Source organism: Glycine max, chromosome 10, assembly GCF_000004515.6.
Source record: "Glycine max cultivar Williams 82 chromosome 10, Glycine_max_v4.0, whole genome shotgun sequence".
In the NCBI taxonomy this organism is placed as follows: Eukaryota; Viridiplantae; Streptophyta; class Magnoliopsida; order Fabales; family Fabaceae; genus Glycine; species Glycine max.
In genome coordinates, this window is record NC_038246.2 from 45,714,540 (window position 1) to 45,733,360 (window position 18,821).

The 18,821-nt window shown below is 30.2% G+C and overlaps 2 protein-coding genes across 2 annotated transcripts; one reads left to right on the plus strand and one right to left on the minus strand.

Annotated features, from left to right (window-relative positions):
* Nucleotides 1-1,382: 1,382 nt before the first annotated feature.
* Nucleotides 1,383-2,522, minus strand: LOC100815165 (vacuolar iron transporter homolog 4). The gene has a single exon (XM_041005899.1). It carries the CDS (start codon nt 2,369-2,371, stop codon nt 1,703-1,705), a length of 669 nt encoding a protein of 222 aa, XP_040861833.1. The 5' UTR covers nt 2,372-2,522; the 3' UTR covers nt 1,383-1,702.
* An 11,372-nt stretch (nt 2,523-13,894) lies between these two features.
* Nucleotides 13,895-17,805, plus strand: LOC102664725 (transcription factor VIP1). The gene is made up of 4 exons (XM_006589429.4): nt 13,895-14,340; nt 15,232-15,364; nt 16,977-17,061; nt 17,516-17,805. Exons 1-4 carry the CDS (start codon nt 13,895-13,897, stop codon nt 17,803-17,805), a joined length of 954 nt encoding a protein of 317 aa, XP_006589492.1.
* The last annotated feature ends 1,016 nt before the right edge of the window (nt 17,806-18,821 follow it).

An 18,821-nucleotide genomic window follows, 5' to 3' on the forward strand; every position in this document is an offset into this window, starting at 1 on the left:
TATTAAAATTGAGTAAAAATATTAACTATATCTTTAATTGAGCAGATATTATCTCTTTAAAGATATTAGGCATATTAGAATTCATTATCACGATTTATTTTTTCTTTTGAGTAACAATAGTGATATAATTTATATTAAAATACATAAATTCAAAAGAGAAATAGCAAATGTAAATTTATCATTAAAATAAAAATTTATTAAAAAATAAAATAATTATTAATTTATAATTTAATATAAACAATTGTAAATGAAATTTTTAATTCATATGTGTAGTTTTTTTTTATATAAAATTAAGCATATTAATTTCTAATTTTTTATGAGGTTATTATTAAAAAATATCAAATTTATAAATCAAATATTTTCTTATAAATTATTTATTTCATATTTATTAAGAGAAAAACAGAAAAATATAAAATAATTAATCTAACTCAAATTATTAAAGATATTATTAATTTAATTTTATAGCACATAATTATAATAATGGTTTTGAAGAAATAATCATAAGAATATTGTGACTAATTTTATACTTGTATAATTTTTCACTTATTATCAATATGAAGTAAGGGAGAAAAAATATAATAAAATATATATTTTCATTTTATTTTTAAGTCTATTTTTTCTATATGAAAAGTATAAATTTAAAAATATAGTTTTTTGATACGAAATTTAAGAATATATGAATACATAATATAATATAATTATTAAATTTCACTGTTTATTTCATTTATTGTTGATACAGCATCACAAATCGATTCGAGATATCTCAAAATTACATATTTAAGATAATTAAGAGCTTTTTATACCGCGAGTTTTGTTGTTATTTTTATAAGCAAAGATAAGTTAATTTAGAAGGGAGTACAGGGGTACTCCAAACTCACTTTTCAAAGAAAGGCCAATCAGGCTTTTACATTTGAGAAAATACAAGACAAGATATCTATACACCAGTAAAAAATAAAACAAGACAGCTCCTCTTTTATCCCCACTAGCAAATGAATGTCAAGAACAAACTTTGAAATCTAAAGTTTTGTTTAGATCCAAAAGTTTTAATTAGATCATCAATATAATTCAACTTTGATGAAGCCGTTCAAGGGTGTAAAGTTCTTTCAATGTCTATTTTTTTTTTCTGAAAAGATTCAGACTTTGAAATCTTATTTAAAAAAAGAAAAAAAACTAAACTCTTTGTTACTTAGACTAACAGTGTTGTCGATATTTAAGCACCACAAACACACAAATTCTCATATAAATCATTTAAATATGTAATTTTGAGATTTACGTTGATATAAAGATATACAAATTAATTATCTTATGATTTTTGTCCTTTTTTTTGTGTGTAAACAAAACATGCATGTTATCCTTTAAAGGAGGGCTCGTACACTGTTTTGATTATTAACTGTATATATCTCCTCCACTCACTTTATCTTCCAAAAGCCCTTGATATTTTTATACAAAATAAAAATACAAGTATAAAAGGTTCAAATAGACCTAATGCTAGCTGATTACCAAGCCAACTTTCTTATATCCACGTCTCACCCCACCATTTATTGTGAAAAACAAAAATGAGGCGACCCTGCAAGAGAGATGATAAACCTTTTTTTGTCCTAAGATTCATAACGGGTTCCAATGCTGGTAACATCCAAAAAAGAAAAGACGATAAAAGGACATATATAGAATACACTTAATTGACATAGGGATCAAGATCAAGCTAAAGACCACTTGACCCAATTAACTTGGTTAGCCCAAAAGTAATAGCCATGGCTAGCCAACCCCCAAGCAAGACTCTCACAATAGACCTAAATGTTGGAGCCTTACCCAACACTGCCCCCAACCAACCAAACACCACAAGAGCTAAACTCACTGCTCCCAAAACCACACCTAGCCTCACCTTATAGTCCCTTATGAAAGAGGCTGCAAGGAGAGGCACCATTGCACCAACTGAAAATGCAAGAGCTGATGCTGCTGCAGCATGCATAGGGTTTGGCAATTTCTCTTTCTCATCACCATCATCATCTTCCTGATCTTGATCTATACTGTCCCTTTCTTTCTCTCTTTTCATTTGAGCAACTTCTATGTCCAATTGCGAATACACCGACACAAACTCACCTATGGCCATGCTGCATGCCCCAGCAACTAGCCCTGCAAACCCTGTTAGGATCATAACTTTGATGTCTTGCTTCACTGCTCCCACACCCATCATTAGTGATGCTGTTGAGACCAACCCATCATTGGCTCCTAAAACAGCAGCACGTAGCCATTGAGATCGCTTTGAGTAGTCAAAGTCCTTCGTTTCAACCTCTAGGGCTTCTTGTTGCTCAAGGTCATTGTTTGGATGGACAAATTTGGGTTGGTTGAGGGATGAGTGATCTAATGCCATGATAAAAAGGGTGAACGTGTGCTTGAGGAAGAGATATCTAATGGAGGATGTGAACAACACACGCTAACTAAGAAGGGTATTTATTGATGAAAATTGCTTATCTTTGGAGGCAACGGTGTGGGGGCAACCCCACTAATCAAAAGACAAATTTTATATTCACCAAATGCATACGGAAATTAGTATGTATATAGAGGTTTAAAGTAAATTAAGCTAAAGTTAGTCCAACTGATAAGGACTGATCTCATATATATCTCACGAATTTAAATTCTATTGTTGATGTAAAAAGTAATAGTTAAATATTTTTTTGTAAGCATTGTTTTAAAAGTCTATTCTAACTTTAGTGAGCTTCTAGGAATACCAGTTCAATAAATTAACCTAAACTTTTTTCACCAAGAGAATAGTAAATTAATTTTGCCTCATTTATTAAATAATGTATGAAAAAGAGGGGAATGATTGAGGAAGTGTGTCCTGCAATGGTGACATTGTTTAAAGTATGCTAATGTAACTTTTTTGGGGTGGTCAAATACGAAATAATGTTGTTTTGAATGTGCAGTCAAGCTGTGTGTATGTTTTTGCAACTTATTGAGCCTTTAGAGCCTTATAGCTTTAATTATAGTCATTATGAATTATGGAAAAGAGATGTTATTATTAGTAATTGGTTGGTTTTAATACGTAGTTTATACATTCTACACAAATCCCATGATAATTTTTGTTGTAACTTGGGTTGTATAAAATTTGTTTTGGCGGATATAATAAGCAAATAAAAACATTACAAAGCAGTCAAAAGCTTTTTGGGTCATGCCTTGTTGAAGAGAGTCAATTAGCTAGATGTGATGTTATTCTTCAATATACATTTCAAAAGTTGGAAAAGTAACCAGATATAAAATTTATAAAAGGAGTTATCATGATTGACATCCACCAAATGAATATGAACATTAACCACTTGTACACATTTGACAGACACACCTAATGAAGTGGCAGAAAAATATTCATGAAATTAATGTAATATCACTGCTTTTTTCACCAAAAAGAAGATAAAGTACCTCTTTCAGAGATTTCCGAAATTATATCCGTTGATAAGATAAAAAGCTAATAGCATTTTAGAATTTAAATAATTGAATCATAGAAGTGATAGAATGAATAATTAATAGAGACCATCATATATAGAATTAAAAAAACATCTAGCATAAAAACAGCAATCAAAATGGGATGTACACTTGAAGGAAGTTATACCCGATCACCAGAAGCTCATGAGTATAGTATGACTCAGATAAAGGACAAAACGTAAAGATAACCAAAATGATTTTGCTTTTTTTCACACGCTAAAAGAAGAGGGAAAAGCATATTATTGAGGCACCTTTGTTCCTTCAGTTATAACACTGGGTCTAGTACCACACAAAGAGTTTTGTATTGCATTGAAAAACCGATGAAAGCTATATGTGTGCATCAAATTTATTTAAATTCTTTACGTATAGTTTCTTTGTAGTTGATATAAAAAGGCGAAGGTCATTTTCTGAGTTTCAGCTGTAAGGATATGTGGTATATAAGTCGCTTCTAAATCATAAGCACTAGAATTTGCTGGCTAACAGAATGTATAGCTTATAAAATAAAAAAGAAAAATCCCGGTATATATAGAAATGATTCAACTAAATATGCATAATACAACTTATCACGTGTGTTGAAACCATGCATGGACCAATATCCCTTTGCAAAAATATGGCGTTAAAAGGTGGCTATTAAAAAAAATGTAAAAACATTGCCAGCATATATATATAGTAGCTCATTTTTTATCAGAGAGTAATTGTTTTTCCAATTAAAATCACACGTAAACTTTATAGAGTGGAGGAGGCAGTGAAGATCTTGATGCTAATAAATTGTTGCAGCTTGTGCTATATTAGGGAATGTGAACCATGCTAATTAGTTAGCTAAATTTATAATTGATATAACATTTCATGTGTTAGAACCAAGCTAAAAAATGCAGCTCAAACCAATATGGCACACAGTTTATGCATGACTTGGGTTTGGGATTGAAATTTCTGATTATTATATCCAATTTAACTTCCTTTTAAGAAGGAAAAAATAGCATCCAACTCGACATCTTTTTTTGGCCGGCATGCTGTGACATGGTCTATTTGGATCATCTGTAACAATAGTGTTTCAGGGAATTCCTTTTGCCTTCAATGGTGTTTTGGATTTGATAAGTAGTAGATTATGAACATCTTTCTTTGGCATGCAGTGGCAAGGTCTATTTAGATCACGTGTAACAATGTTGTGTTTCAGGGAATTCTTTTTGCCTTCAACGTTAACGGTGTTTTGGACTTGATAAATAGTAGATCATGGACATGGTTTAATGCCAAAATAGACAATGCTCAATGTACTTTCTCTGATTTGGTGTACTGATTTTGTATCTTGTTTTTATTTATGTCTCCAATTTGGCCTTGCTAGATTAATGTTCTCTAGTTAGAGTACCTATTACTCTCTTAATAAATTTTTGCTTGTATATAAAAAATGACACTGGATCAGGTTTGGACCACCTAGAATATAACCTAAGTTTTTCCTCAAAATACACCGATTCTAATTTCTTAAATATATTCTCATCAAAAGTGATTTTTAATAAAATTGAGTTAATGAAAAGAGACATATCAGCACTCCTACTGAAATGAAATATTTTCAAAGAAAACTGAAAACAAAACAGCTAAAAGATAAGGTATATTCTCCTCCAATTTGGGTAGATACCACATAACAGTTCGTACCATAATACCAATCCTTTAGCATAGAATATCACGCATGTCGAGTTGTTTATAATTAGGTAAGAAGATTTAGTCTAGAATTATCAACAATTTCAAGAGACGAAGTCCTATATAGCATATACTAGAAAAGATTTTCAACAAGATTTTAATTGAATTGCAAATTGAAGTAGCAATTGCAGTTGTCATTAGGATTTTGCAGCTACCACTACTGCATTTTATTTTTGTTTTTGGACCAAACGACAGTATTTGGTCACATTTGTCTGCAATCTCAGCGACAGCAAACACAACTAAATCTTTGCCTAATTGAAAATGCAATTTATTTAAAACCCAGATGCTTATATATTTCAAATATAATCAAAATGAATGTATGATGTTATATATGGCAACGAAACAAAGTATTGGGCTTTATCAGCGTAATATTATACTTAGGTAACACGAACAAAATGAAATATGTATATATATATATATATATATATGTGTGTGTGTATAAATTTTAAAAATAGAGTAGAATAAAATAACAAGTAATTAAAATTATTCTACATTTTAATTCTACTGAAAACAGTAAGATTATATTAAAAAGAGCATAATATAACAAGGTATTTTTTCCGTCCTATTGATGTATCAAATATTACTTTATGGTTCACGAAGCAGTTGATGACAAGTGGCGCTTTATTTCATGAAAAGAAAAGGAGAAAAACAAGTATGCACGGGAGTTTTTAGTGTGGAAATATATTTTTAGCTTCAACAGTAATAATCAATTACTACATTTAGCATGTTCATCATTTTTCATGTTACTATGGCAATAAAGCTCAAAGGAATTTTTTACTCAAACCTTCAGAACTTGATTATTTACCAGGTTTAATTATTATAATTTGTCATCATATCCTAACTTGAGAAACAGATTGGTAAATGCAGAATGAAAAGGCTCAAGAAAGAGCAAAGGAAGAGTGGATTGCTGAAGAGGAAAGCACTAATTGCTGTGATAAAAAGGAAGAGAAGGGAATTGGATAATTTATATAATGGAACAGATCATGAGTGTACATCCTACTCGAAGACCACCATATATATTGTGCATTATTCTCCTGTTCCAATCAGAGACAGAAACTAGCTGAGTCTTCATTGTTTGCTCTCCAACAACCTAAATGCATTATTATTGGCTCACCAACTTGGTTCATGGATGAGGGGGAAAAAATCAAACAAGGTCCACAACACTTTGTCTCGTTAAAGCCCAATATACTAAAGTAGGTCTCAGCAAAAAAAAAGGTGGCTACTACTACTTCAATAGTGACATCCATTAACAAATTGGCGTGGTTCAGTTGAATTCCTGTCGAAGAATGGATTCAAGATTTTTGGTTATCTATGACGATTCGTTTTCAGCAACTAACTAATTAATGAATTCGGTAACTCCCTATAGCTTTATCATTAATTTATTATTATTTCTGTATTAACAAACAGTTCTTCAAACGTATATCAACATAAAATGTTTGTTGACAAGACAGTATTTCGTGTTAATTAAAATTGTGTTGTGAATTTAAGTAGATTTTTTTTTGGATATATCAAAATATGTGAATTAAGTAGATGAAACACATAACTAGATAACATTGAACTACAGTATAAGATTTATCAATCACAATAACAACAAATAGCTTCTTTTTTTTTGGAGTCATATCATGTCATTGATGGAAAGCATCCATCAATTTAACTTAATAATTAATTCTCGTAAAAAAAAAACTTGATTGATCATCTATATAGTAAAATATGTTCTTCTAATTTTATTTTTTATGATTATTTACAAATCTTGAATTTAAGAAGTTATTTATGAAATTTAAACTTAGTTTCATTCGAAATAATAATATATTGGTATAACAGTGAATTCGTGACAAAATAGATAAAAGAAATATTTAGAAATTGAAACAAAAGATGCATGTAGGTAAAATAAAATTGCAATTTTCATCTAATTAAATACTTGCTTACAATTGCCTTAAAACCATTTGAGTTTGTCTGTTCCTAAAACCATTTTTGTCAACCAACTTAAGAATAATATTATGTTTTGTTCTGGTCAAAGAAACGACGTAAACATGATTAGCATTCCAACTATTTTAAAGGTTAAATTAAAGCTTAGATAAAACTAAAGGAAAAAAAGCTAAAATAAAGACAATGTGTGTGTGGGTCAATCTAAAAAATGAAGAGAATGTGATGGTGAAAGAAGATAGTAGTTAAATTTCGAAATTCCATGAATAACTTGTTAAATTCCAATTGGAACTCTCTTTCTAATTTGTTTCAATAAAAGGACCCTAGCTGCACCTTTCAAATGACAATCGTGCATCTAAAGTTTAAGATTCCTTTCCTTTCTTAGTAGTCGAAAAGAAACCTAAGGCTATGTTTGGATTAATGGAAAGGGATGGCATGGAGAGGGATGGGATGGATTAATTTTAATGAGCATTGTTTGGATTCAGAAATAAAGAATGGAATGGAGTGGATCGTAATATAACTCATTCCACCCGATTCCATTGTTTTTAGCCTTTTATTTCTTACCTCCCAAATAGGGTTTGGGAGTACGTGATGGAATGGATCTTACTCTATCTCTTTTTATTATGAATTTACTATGTTATCCTTTTTAACTTCTTCACCGCCAATGCCCCAATGTTGATGTATGCGACTAACCAGATATCTGAACACGTAAAATCTCGTGAATAGTACCTCAACGAAGCACTCCTAAATCATGTTCATCATCTTCTGTTGCCAGATTTGCCAAAGAAACCTACCGAAAATGTGACTCATCCCTCATGCAAAAGCCCATTTACCAACTTTCCACCACCTGATGCAAACATGGTGATATGAGATCTAAGGAGTCCGAAGGATTTCTATAAGATTATCACCTTATAAATGACACTTATATATCAAATACATAACACTCTATCCTTCAAAAAGTTTTTTCAAAGAAAGTGGATAGAATCATAGAAAGAAAAGATTTGTATCAACAGAAAAGAGTACAAATTGATTCCAAGGCTATTATTTATAAAATAAAATCACCTTATAATAAGGGTAATATGAAAATTGGGAAATTATAATTTATTCTACTTCATTCTTTTTCCAAATGATGAGATGTGAAATATTTGTTCCATTCTAATATAAATTATCCAAACAATGGAATGGTATTTTTAACCTATCTCATTCTAATTCATCCTGTTCCATTATATTTTGATTCATTCTGCTTCATCCTTTATCACAAATCCAAACATAACCTAATTATAGAAATAGACACAGCTGCGTGCATGAAACACTACGTAAGTGTTAATATATATACATACGTGTGTGTGTGTTTATTTATCAAAATGAAAAGTGATTGAGGTTTTCAAGAGCATTGCCCTAGATCGTTGATTTAAATATAGCCCGTATACGGCCATACGGCCACATCTTCTAATTTTTGGGCGTTCAAAGAAATTAATTAACATCCTCAAGAATGGAAATGGAACCGTAATTGTCCAACTCTTTTAAAAGAATCAAAAGTTAGATAAGAAAAGCTCAAAACGATAAAAAGATAAAGAGAATATGATGGTGAGAGATGAAAATGAAACATCCCTAGCTCGTTGAAAAGAAAATTGATTTGTTTTATAAATTCCATGCAGCACACTACTGATATTAAATATGATTTACATGATTAAATTACAAGAAAAATAGAAATTAATTAACTTAATAGGATATTGATGATTAATCTAGCTATAATATGCCCATTAAATTTTGTGCGTTTTTTCCGGCTTCCTCTTAGTAGAGGAATTAACTTTCAATTTTTAGTGTATTTGATAAATAATTCAAAGCTTTCTATTTTTTCTTAAGAAAAAGGCTGAGAGCTTTTTCAATAGAGCAACCATGATAGAATTACTCAACTCATTTTCAATAGAGCTGACCACGTAGAATAGCATAACATTTTGTTGATGCGGCGGGTTGCAAAGTCCTACCAGAACCGACAAATATTTGTTGGTAACACCTTAGATACGCTATCATTTATATCTTGTCTGGTGGATTGAATCCTAGCCTAATATGCATTCCACGTTGAACCAAATTAGGTCTTTCAATTTCAGCATAGTCCAACTTCAAGAGAGGATGAAGACTATCACTAATGGATTCAACCCAAAAGTCACTTTGTTTGGAGAAGATGCACGTACAACATTCAATCAATAGGACCGGATTAGATATATATAAACAGATTTATAAAAGTACACCCAACTGTTTTTTTAGTTTGAATATGTTAGCAAATTATTTTTTTGATGTTATTATGTAAACAAATTATAAGTAAAGATTATATTTTGTTGGTAAATAAAATAACTAGATATTATTTTAAAATACATAAAGAGATTTATTAATGTATATTCACTTTTTTTAATACATTAATAAATTATTACTAGAAATCATCTTAAAATATATTTACAGTATAACTTGCTATCCAAGGACAGAGCCTTAAATTTCATTTGAAGAGAGCCAAGAAAAAAATGCATAATTTAATAAAAAAAAATATTTTTTCATATACATAAAATATACAAAAAAGTTTCATATATTATATATCTAATATTTATGATTTTTTTAAACGTGTGTGTAACTAATGACTATAAATAAAAAATATATAACTATCACAAACACTCAATTAATGACTAATTTTTTTATCTAGCTTTTTTCACCGCATCATGTTACCTATTATATTTATTTACACTTTCGTCTCTCCTTCCCTATGTATCAACTAAAAAAATAATATAATATTATATATTACAAATTAATATTTTTATTAAAATAATATTATTTATAAACATGTTTTTTACTAGGTTTTTTAGAAGTTCAAAGCTTTACTTACTAAACTAAAAATGTTTTTTCTTTAAATAAAACTTAGTCTACCTCTTTTTTCTAAATAGGCTAGGCCCAAATAAGCTTTAAATGAAAACACAACAACAATATTATGAATATAAAAAAATGCAAAAAACAGGGACTAAATCTATATGTTTTTTAGAATTTAAGATCAAATTTATTGTTGTGAAAATATAAGAATTTTGATCGTTTGACTTGAATGTAATGATTAAAAACATATTTTTTGAAGAAAAAAATATTTTTCCATAATAATAATATTAAAAATATCAGTCGTTACTTTTAGTTAACGATTACAATTTCATATTTTATCATATCTAAAGTGCATGAGTGCATAGTGTTATTATTTTATAATATTTGGTTTTGATTTGACTGTATTGTGATGGGTTTCCTTGACATAAACTCATTTTTTTGGTAGTGCCTTAACTCAATCTCATATACTAATATGTCAAATTTAAATGATGACTACCGTCTAATTGACACAGACAAATAGTTACATAATTTGAACCAAAATATCCAAATGACTAAAATATCAATTTTAAGTGCTTAGTTTAACTATGACATATTGAGTTTAAAAGCTTTTGCACTCTTAATCACGGATTGACAAAATCATTTGTCAAGCATGTTTAAGTAATCGTATTAAAGGTGTCATATCATATCACTTTATCAGTGAGTTAAAATTAAGCATATATACCTCATTTTGCCCATTTGGCACTACTTGTGCTTTAATTTCAATAAATATGATTTGCACCGTGCTAGTTACTTATGGAAGGGAAATATACTACACGAGTTGGGCTGCTCAGGTTGAGTTTCTACGCACTGCAATAGTTCTCTCAAGATGAAAATGCTCCACACATCGGAAATGATGAGTTTCCCTTGTGTATAAGAGTTCTTATACACAATTGAAACCTGTTTCTGTTGTATTAGTAGGAGGCGTGAATTCAAAAATATACAACGGAAATGAATTCAAAAAATAACACAATGAAAATAAGTTTCTATATTAAGTTTTTTTTAATTCTTTTTTCTTAAAAATATTCATACAACAGAAACATCCGTTGTGTTAATTTTAGTCAATGAAACATGTTTCCACCGGAGGTATTTTTAGCTAAATACCAAAAGATATTATTTTCTTTTTACTGGTTTGGGAATTTAAATAGCAATACAGAGGTTGCCAATAGCATATCTGATCCCTTCTCAAGTGCGTGGGGGTGGCAATGGCACTTGAAGCCTTAGAATGGGCTTACGTACGGAGAAAATGGGTTTTTCGTTTTCCTTGGATACATACAAGACTATAAAGAAGTCACCAGATCCAATCTGAAAAAGAAACGCAATAATGAAAATAAGAAAAAGATTGACACAGTTTCATAACTATCTTTTCATGGAACAAGAGATCTTAAATTAAGAGGTCACTTCTCTCAGGAAGATCATGTTGGAATCTCCCAACTTTATTCTCTCAAGTTGAGAAAATTATCTGTCATCTCTCATTCTCCTTATTGACAAATAGCCAAGATTATACGTAGTATTATGCAGCACTATTGCAATAATAATGACTGCGTTTTGTGTCTTTAACAATTACAGACTCGTTGGATCACCATATTCAATGCCATAACGTTTTGTATCTCTTCATCCCTCTCTGTTGTCATCATTTGAAGTCATCAAACCTATACTTGTTAATATCTATCCAATGGTTGGTGTGACGTTTGGTTAGCTTTGTACAACACTGGTTGTGTTCAGTTGCTGCTAGTGAAGTTGGCTTAAGAGGTGAGTGATGAGAGCTTCTAACCTAGAGCTAGCAGTGAGTGTGTGAGAAGAGTGATTGTTGAAAAAAATGAGGTGCCATATAACTATATAAGTGTGTGTTGGCTGTGAGTGAAAAAGACAACTATTAGCCAGATACCATGTGGTGTGTGTATATATTTGGAGATACATAAGCCTAGTCTAGTGGCCAAGGAAGAAGAAAAATGAAGAGATATTATGTCTTTCAATTTTTTCACTAACAAAAATTAATATTATTACTGATTAAAATTTACCGATGAAAAACAACTCTGTGGTGTGTGCTGGAGATAAAAAAAAAAAAAAAGTCATTATCTGGACATGATATTAAACACTAATGCTGCCAGTAAAATAGTCAAGCATGAAAACACCAAGTCACGTGGCCTTTAATTGGCTCAAAATAGAATCAAAGAGCTCTCTATTGCCTTTTGTTTTTTGTTGTTTGTAATTTTTAATTTTTATAAAAAAAAGGTAAATAAAGTAAAAGAAATATTTTTAATTTTTAATTCTTTTTAATTGATACAAAAGGGAAACGTTCATTGAAGCAAATAAAAAAAGGTTTTAATCATTTTTTTCATTCAAGAAATTAAATAAAGATCAAGTGATATAAAAAGAGTCAAATTGGACGTTCACATTTTTTTTTTGTTTTGAATGTAAATATTTTTTTCCTTTCCTTGAAATAATTTTGTTGTTGTATTTTATATATAGATTTTCTTCTTTTTATATTTTTATCATAGACGAAATTGAGTAATAGTAAAAATAAAAAATATTTAATTTTTTTCTCCCTCTTCATTTATTGTGGAATATTAATTACTACCCTCTTTTTTCTTAATCCGACATCCTGTACGATTGAACACATTTTAGACCACACCCTAATTAACATAAGTTGCTAGACAAAATATTTTTTGTTTTTCATTTTAATATTATATAATTTTTACAATTCTACTAATTTAAGTAACTAAAAAGTCATAAAAAATATATGTAGAATCATAAAAAAAGTAACTAAAAAAAATCCAATCCTGCAACTCTACAAAGTTGTTTAAATGGACCCCACAATTTCTAAAACGTACCTGTTGTTTGGTTGAGCAATCCACTGTATTGTTTTTTCAGTTTCTCTTTACAACTGGTATATAAGTTACTACATGAGTTGCTAATTTAAAATAGACTAAATTTTAATTTTTATCACTATCTTTAATTATTTTATGTGATTTTAGTTTCCAATTTTTTTTAAAATTCATAGTTTTAATCAAGTTTTCAACTACATATTACTGATGTACACGTTGATTCATGATGTCAGTATCGTGATGCGGTAGAAGTTAACATTTAATAGTTAGAAAATAATTTAATTAATTAAAATGTAAAAAAAAAAGAGTCATAATTAATAACATAATAATAGCTTATTTTTTTCATTAATGACCATTTATTTTTTATGAGTAAACCATTAATGACCATTTATTCAAAAAAGAGGATATAAAATTTAATTAAATAGACATCTTTAATTTTTTGATGTTTTAACGTGCCAATAAATACACAAGATGAAAGCATTAATTCCACTCCTTTAAATATTTTATAAAATCAGCATTTAAACCTATAATTTATCTTTTATTTCCATTTATCCGTTACATTTAATTATAATTTGACCTTTTCAATTATGATAATTTGATTGTTAGAAAAAATAATGACTTAATAAAGAAGTCACTATTTTTACTTATTTAAATATGCTATAAAAAATAAAAATTGATATTTTAATCTATTAATTTGATTTTTCAATTACAATAAATTTATACCGTTGCAAAAACAAAATAAAAAGCTTGATAAAAAAGTTAAATTGAAACAAAAAAGGCAAATAACCAAAATATGGTAAAAATTTAAAAACAATCAAATTATTTCTAAACATTTCAAATTATTAAAAGAAGCAATTTTAAACTATGATTTAATATATTTTTTTATTTTTTTTTTATTTTACTTTTGTCTCTTCTTGTGATAGACACCCGTTAACTATTGCTTTTTAAGAACGTACTTGAAGTTGAACAGTACTTCAGTAGTAAACAGTTCAACTTCGGTTTTTGTTCTGATATCTCATCTAATCTCAACTAAAATCCAAATATCCAATCCCCATAAAACAGATTTTTATTATTTTCCACCAATGGATCCTGGCTTCGCCGGAGCACCGCCGGGCACGGCGGTGTTCGATCAGATTCTGGCCGAGGAACCAGATAGCTCGTTGCTTCACCGGAACACCTTCTCCGGCGACTCCTTCTCTATCCCCGACACCTTCGAGGACGTTCTAAACTTTGATTTAGAACAGTTTGATTTTGACATACTAAACTCCCCACCACCGTCGCCGACGCTTCCGCCGACCGTCACCGTTGATTCAGCTTCCTCCGTGGAATTAAAAGCGCAGGCCTCGGAGGTCGGCCCGGTAGGGCCCACTGCGGGACTCGACCTCGGCGGAGAGAGGAAGGGGAAGCGGCGTCTCCGGAACAGCTATACCGTTGGGGCGTATGGGCCACTGGTATCTCGGGGGAAGAGGACCATGAACTCTGAGGAACTTGCTGAACTTGCTAGGGTTGATCCCAAGAGGGTTAAGAGGTGGTGTTAATTACATTTTCATTTTAATTATTTTTTCAATAAAATAATTTAAAAGACTTAACATGGTAATTTTATAAAATAAAATATGAAATTTACATATAAAACTGTTTAATTTTTCTTATTTATAATCATTAATCTTTTATGTTAATAAATTATCACTATTTATTTATTTTAAATATTACAGTTAAAAATAATGAAAATATAATAATTATTTTTTTTGGAAGTAATTAAGACCTTTGTTTGATTGATTTTTTGAGTGGTATTTTGTAGACACCCATCTTCGTCGAACCTCTCGATCCTCTTCAGCCAAATTCCTATATATGCAAATAATGTTCTGCAACATCACTTGTTAAAAATGAAAAGTATTAATGAATAAAATAGGTTTCGTTTTCAAGGAAAAAGAGTTAGACCAAATATTACTTTAATTAAATTGGTCTGAATAAGTTTTTTACTCATGTGTGGGTGCATCTGCGCAGCAAAAGTATTGTAGTCGACCAAATGGAACACATGTTTGAGATTGCTCTTCAAGAAATAATACTTCCTTCGTTACTTTTTATAAGAAAAAAAATTAAAATATAAATAAAATTCAACTACTTTTATCTTATTAAATAAGATTATATTTAAAATATTTTTCATTTAATGGAAGAATTGTGTTTAATATCAAATTCTAATGAAAAATAGTTTAAAAATATTATTATTTTTAATTGGGAATAACACAATATAATGAAATAAATTAATTTTTTAATAAGTATGAAATAACTTATTTTTTTATTATAAAAGAGATAGAAGGAAATAGTTTTTAAAAAAATCATTTTATCATATGCACTTGGGAAATAAGTCTTCGGGGTGTGGTGTTCTCAGTGATATAAGTTGAATTGTTTTGTTCTGTAGGATTCTTTGCAATAGAAAATCTGCTGCTAAATCAAAGGAAAGGAGAGTGATTTATGAGAAAGATTTGCGAGAAAAGGTCCCGCAGCTTGCGATTCAATCAGCTAACCTAGATGCTAAACTTAGATTTCTTGCGGTATGTGTTTTCCTTTTCAATTTTATTATGTTTCTAAGCATAAATGTGGCAACTTGGGTGTTAACAATGCTATAGAGATTATTTAACTGATAATTATGAATTGTGTGGTGGCAATAACACTTTGTGGAAAACACCCTCGAAATAGCGATGCTCTCTTTCTTAGAAAAAGTTGTGAATTGTGAATACTTAAAATTAAAGGTCCATAGTATGGTAATAAACTAATTAATAATTAGATTGTGCCAAAAACAAACTTATAATTAGATTAAACTATAATATGTTACATTTTTTTTAGCAAAATTATTAATAAAATTATGCTATTCTAAGATCGGGATCTATGTACTAGAGTGGCAGTGCCTGGGATCATATGATTACGTAAGGAGGTGAGCAATAGAATTAAAATTTCTCTCTCTTAAAAGTATTCAAGTAGCCCTAGGCTCCCAAGCAAGGATGACCATCGTGTAACTATTTATTAGCACAATGCCTTCCGGTATCGTGTGTTACAGAAACCTCGTCTCTAAAATTGTGTCTATTTAATTTTTTATAAACGTTAAGAAACTTTGATAATACTTAAACTTTTTAAAGATCTCCTTTGAAAAATGATAGAAACCTACAAAAGCTCATCAAGCTCCCCTGCAATTTCTTTTCAACTTGTACATATAAATATAAATGAGGTTTATGTTATAAAAGAAAACTACAAAAATGGTAAGAGTAATTTCACCCCTTACATTTTGCTCTAATTATACAAACCTTCCTTCTAGATTAAGGATGTTCTGCTAGGATTTAGATGTTGCCTTTGCAAATTTGCTTTTGAAAATTCTATGATTTTGATAATTTCTGACCTAATAGTTTTTCTTTTTTTTATTCATATTACTTTGATTTTACCATCATTACAAAGTTTTGCGAATTGATGTTCATGTGAAGATGTATATGTTTCACTCTTGAAGAAAAACACTAATATGCACTAGTAAATTAATGTCTGAATATAGAATACGTTGACTAAGAGTCTATTTGCATATATACATTTGTTTAGCCACAAGTTGAATTAATAACATGGCATGGGGAAATTTTTTTAAAAAGAAAGTTTAATATTACTAGCTAGCTGCATTGTTAGTTGGTTTAAGTTCTTGCCTCTATTTGAGAAATACGGTATTTATTTTTGTTTTACAACAGTGACATTAGCGGTTCAACCTTTCTAGGATATATAGGAAAGATCAAGGTCAACATTGTGCTAATATATATTGTGGAGTTATATTTGCTGCCTTTGTTTATAGATTAACTGTTCTTATTAGCTTCGTTGTGGAGCTTGGCTAATGGCTATTTTAGAGTCGTCTTTATTGGATACTGATAGAGATTGGCATTCTTGGTTCAATCGATATAACTTAATAGTGATTTTGATATATATATATATATATATAAATTATCTAACAGTACAATGATTCGTTGGGTCTACTAGCTTTCTTTAATTACTATCCAAGTTTGTTTAATTTTTGTGAGAGCAAATAATTAATTATGTTGATTTTGTATAATATTTAATTATATTCAATTTACTACGTACACCTGTAAAAAAAAAAATGAGAGAGGAACAAACACATTAATATCTCATATGATACAGGAAGACACTACAAATAGGGATGTTCGTCTTAAGCAGCTCAGATTAACCATAGATGCTATGCGACAAGAAGCGCAGATTAAAGATGGTATGCATGGTTTTATATTTGTTTATGCCTAAAGTAGCAAACTTTGTGCTTTCCCTCGTATCACATTAAACTGCATAAATAAAATTTTCTATCTTTACACGTCTCGGTTGCATGAACAATATCATGAATTAATATCTGCATCTGTATCAATTATGTCCTTTCCCTCGCATCACATTAAACTGAATAAATAAAAGGTTTTACAATTACACTACTTGTTGCATGAACAATATATATGCATGTGTAACAATTATCACTTTCCCAGAAAATCCCAACAATCTAAGCATGCATGAAATTAAATAACCTTTTAAGTTCATAGGAGAACTTGTTAAATAACCTTTTTGGTAGTTACATTAGCTTGTAATTTTGCACCAGTTTGGACATTTATTTAGCCTTTGTTGCTAATTTATAAATTTGGTACATTCATATTATCATGAACACAATCTTGTGCTTGCAGCTCTCTCTGCATCGGTAAAGGAAGAACTTCGAAGCCTCCGTAGGAATAAACATGGTCATGTTGGTGTTATGTCAAGTTGTGGTTCTGTGGACGAGTTGACCTCTCAATTTTCTTCACAGTTGGCTCTACAAAAGTTTCATAATCATCCGTCGTCGTCTCAGAAACATCTAGACCTTCCTCAGCAAACACAGCTCTCCATGCCTAATCCTCTTCCTTACTCTACTACTCAGAGTTTTAGTGGGCAATATGGCCCTAATAACTACTTCTCCAACTTCAATCAGCAAAACTAGTTCATTATAGCAGGCAGCATGAAACGATATCACAAGTATCATCTTGTGTATATGTTTGTAATGCAGGAGAGCTGTGAAGGATATCATTGTGTTGTTCAGCGTCTTTGTTGGTACTTATGTTTTACTGTTTCAGGCTAGATAGCCTAATTCTTGTGCTTTTCCTGCATTAATTTTAAGGTTAAAACCAGAACTCATTTTTTATTTTCAGTTAATTATGTGGTGAAAACAGTTGAACATGAAGATGTTGAAGTATAAGTTGATGATGCATGGGGGGTGAATGCAAGCTGTATTCATTGAGTTATCACTTTGTAGCTTCTGAAGTTACATGATATCAAACTTTGGATTTTGTGAAAGAAATTTAATGGAAGAAAAATGCATCTTTAGTGTATGTCATATGTTTTGCAGATGTGTGTCCCCTCGTATGAGCGAAATCGTGTTATGGTTATTATCTTAAGTATAACCTTTTACACCCGATCTTTACTCCCTTTGATCTTTCTCACTTCACCAACAACGGCTCACAGAACCATTAACACACCACCATCAACATCAAACCTCCATAAAACGAAAAGGCCATTGAGTACTTTTCCTCACTCATTTACCCTCGGACCTTTAAATTTCTCTCTCTCTTTCTCACATATAATGTTAACACACTCATATCTTATCAGCACACATGATCTTCCGGTTCTTAATTTGTCCTTAAGTTATCTCCACAATCCACTTAGGATTCACTTATCCTCTCATTTGTCCTTCAGAGGATTTAAGAAACATTCAGGAGATGAATTTAAAACATGTAGGTCAATCGGGACGACAATGAAAACCCAAATCATCAGCCACAGACGAAGAGTAGCTGGCGGGGCATGATGGAGGGCTCAGCTTGACAAAGGAGCTAGGGGGTAATTCGGGAAAAGATAGAAAAATGAAAAAGAAGAAAAACTAATTAAAAGAAAAATTCTCATCCATTGACTTAAAAATAAAAACAAACAACCGTTGGAGACCTATAACACTTTTTCATTGTA

Bases quoted from the DNA above. Each gene is read 5' to 3' on its own strand.
- LOC102664725 (XM_006589429.4), top strand. From the start codon at position 13,895: ATGGATCCTGGCTTCGCCGGAGCACCGCCGGGCACGGCGGTGTTCGAT. The intron at 14,341-15,231 runs GTGGTGTTAATT...TTTGTTCTGTAG, and splicing joins GATCCCAAGAGGGTTAAGAG to GATTCTTTGCAATAGAAAAT. The intron at 15,365-16,976 runs GTATGTGTTTTC...CATATGATACAG, and splicing joins CTAAACTTAGATTTCTTGCG to GAAGACACTACAAATAGGGA.
- LOC100815165 (XM_041005899.1), bottom strand. From the start codon at position 2,371: ATGGCATTAGATCACTCATCCCTCAACCAACCCAAATTTGTCCATCCA.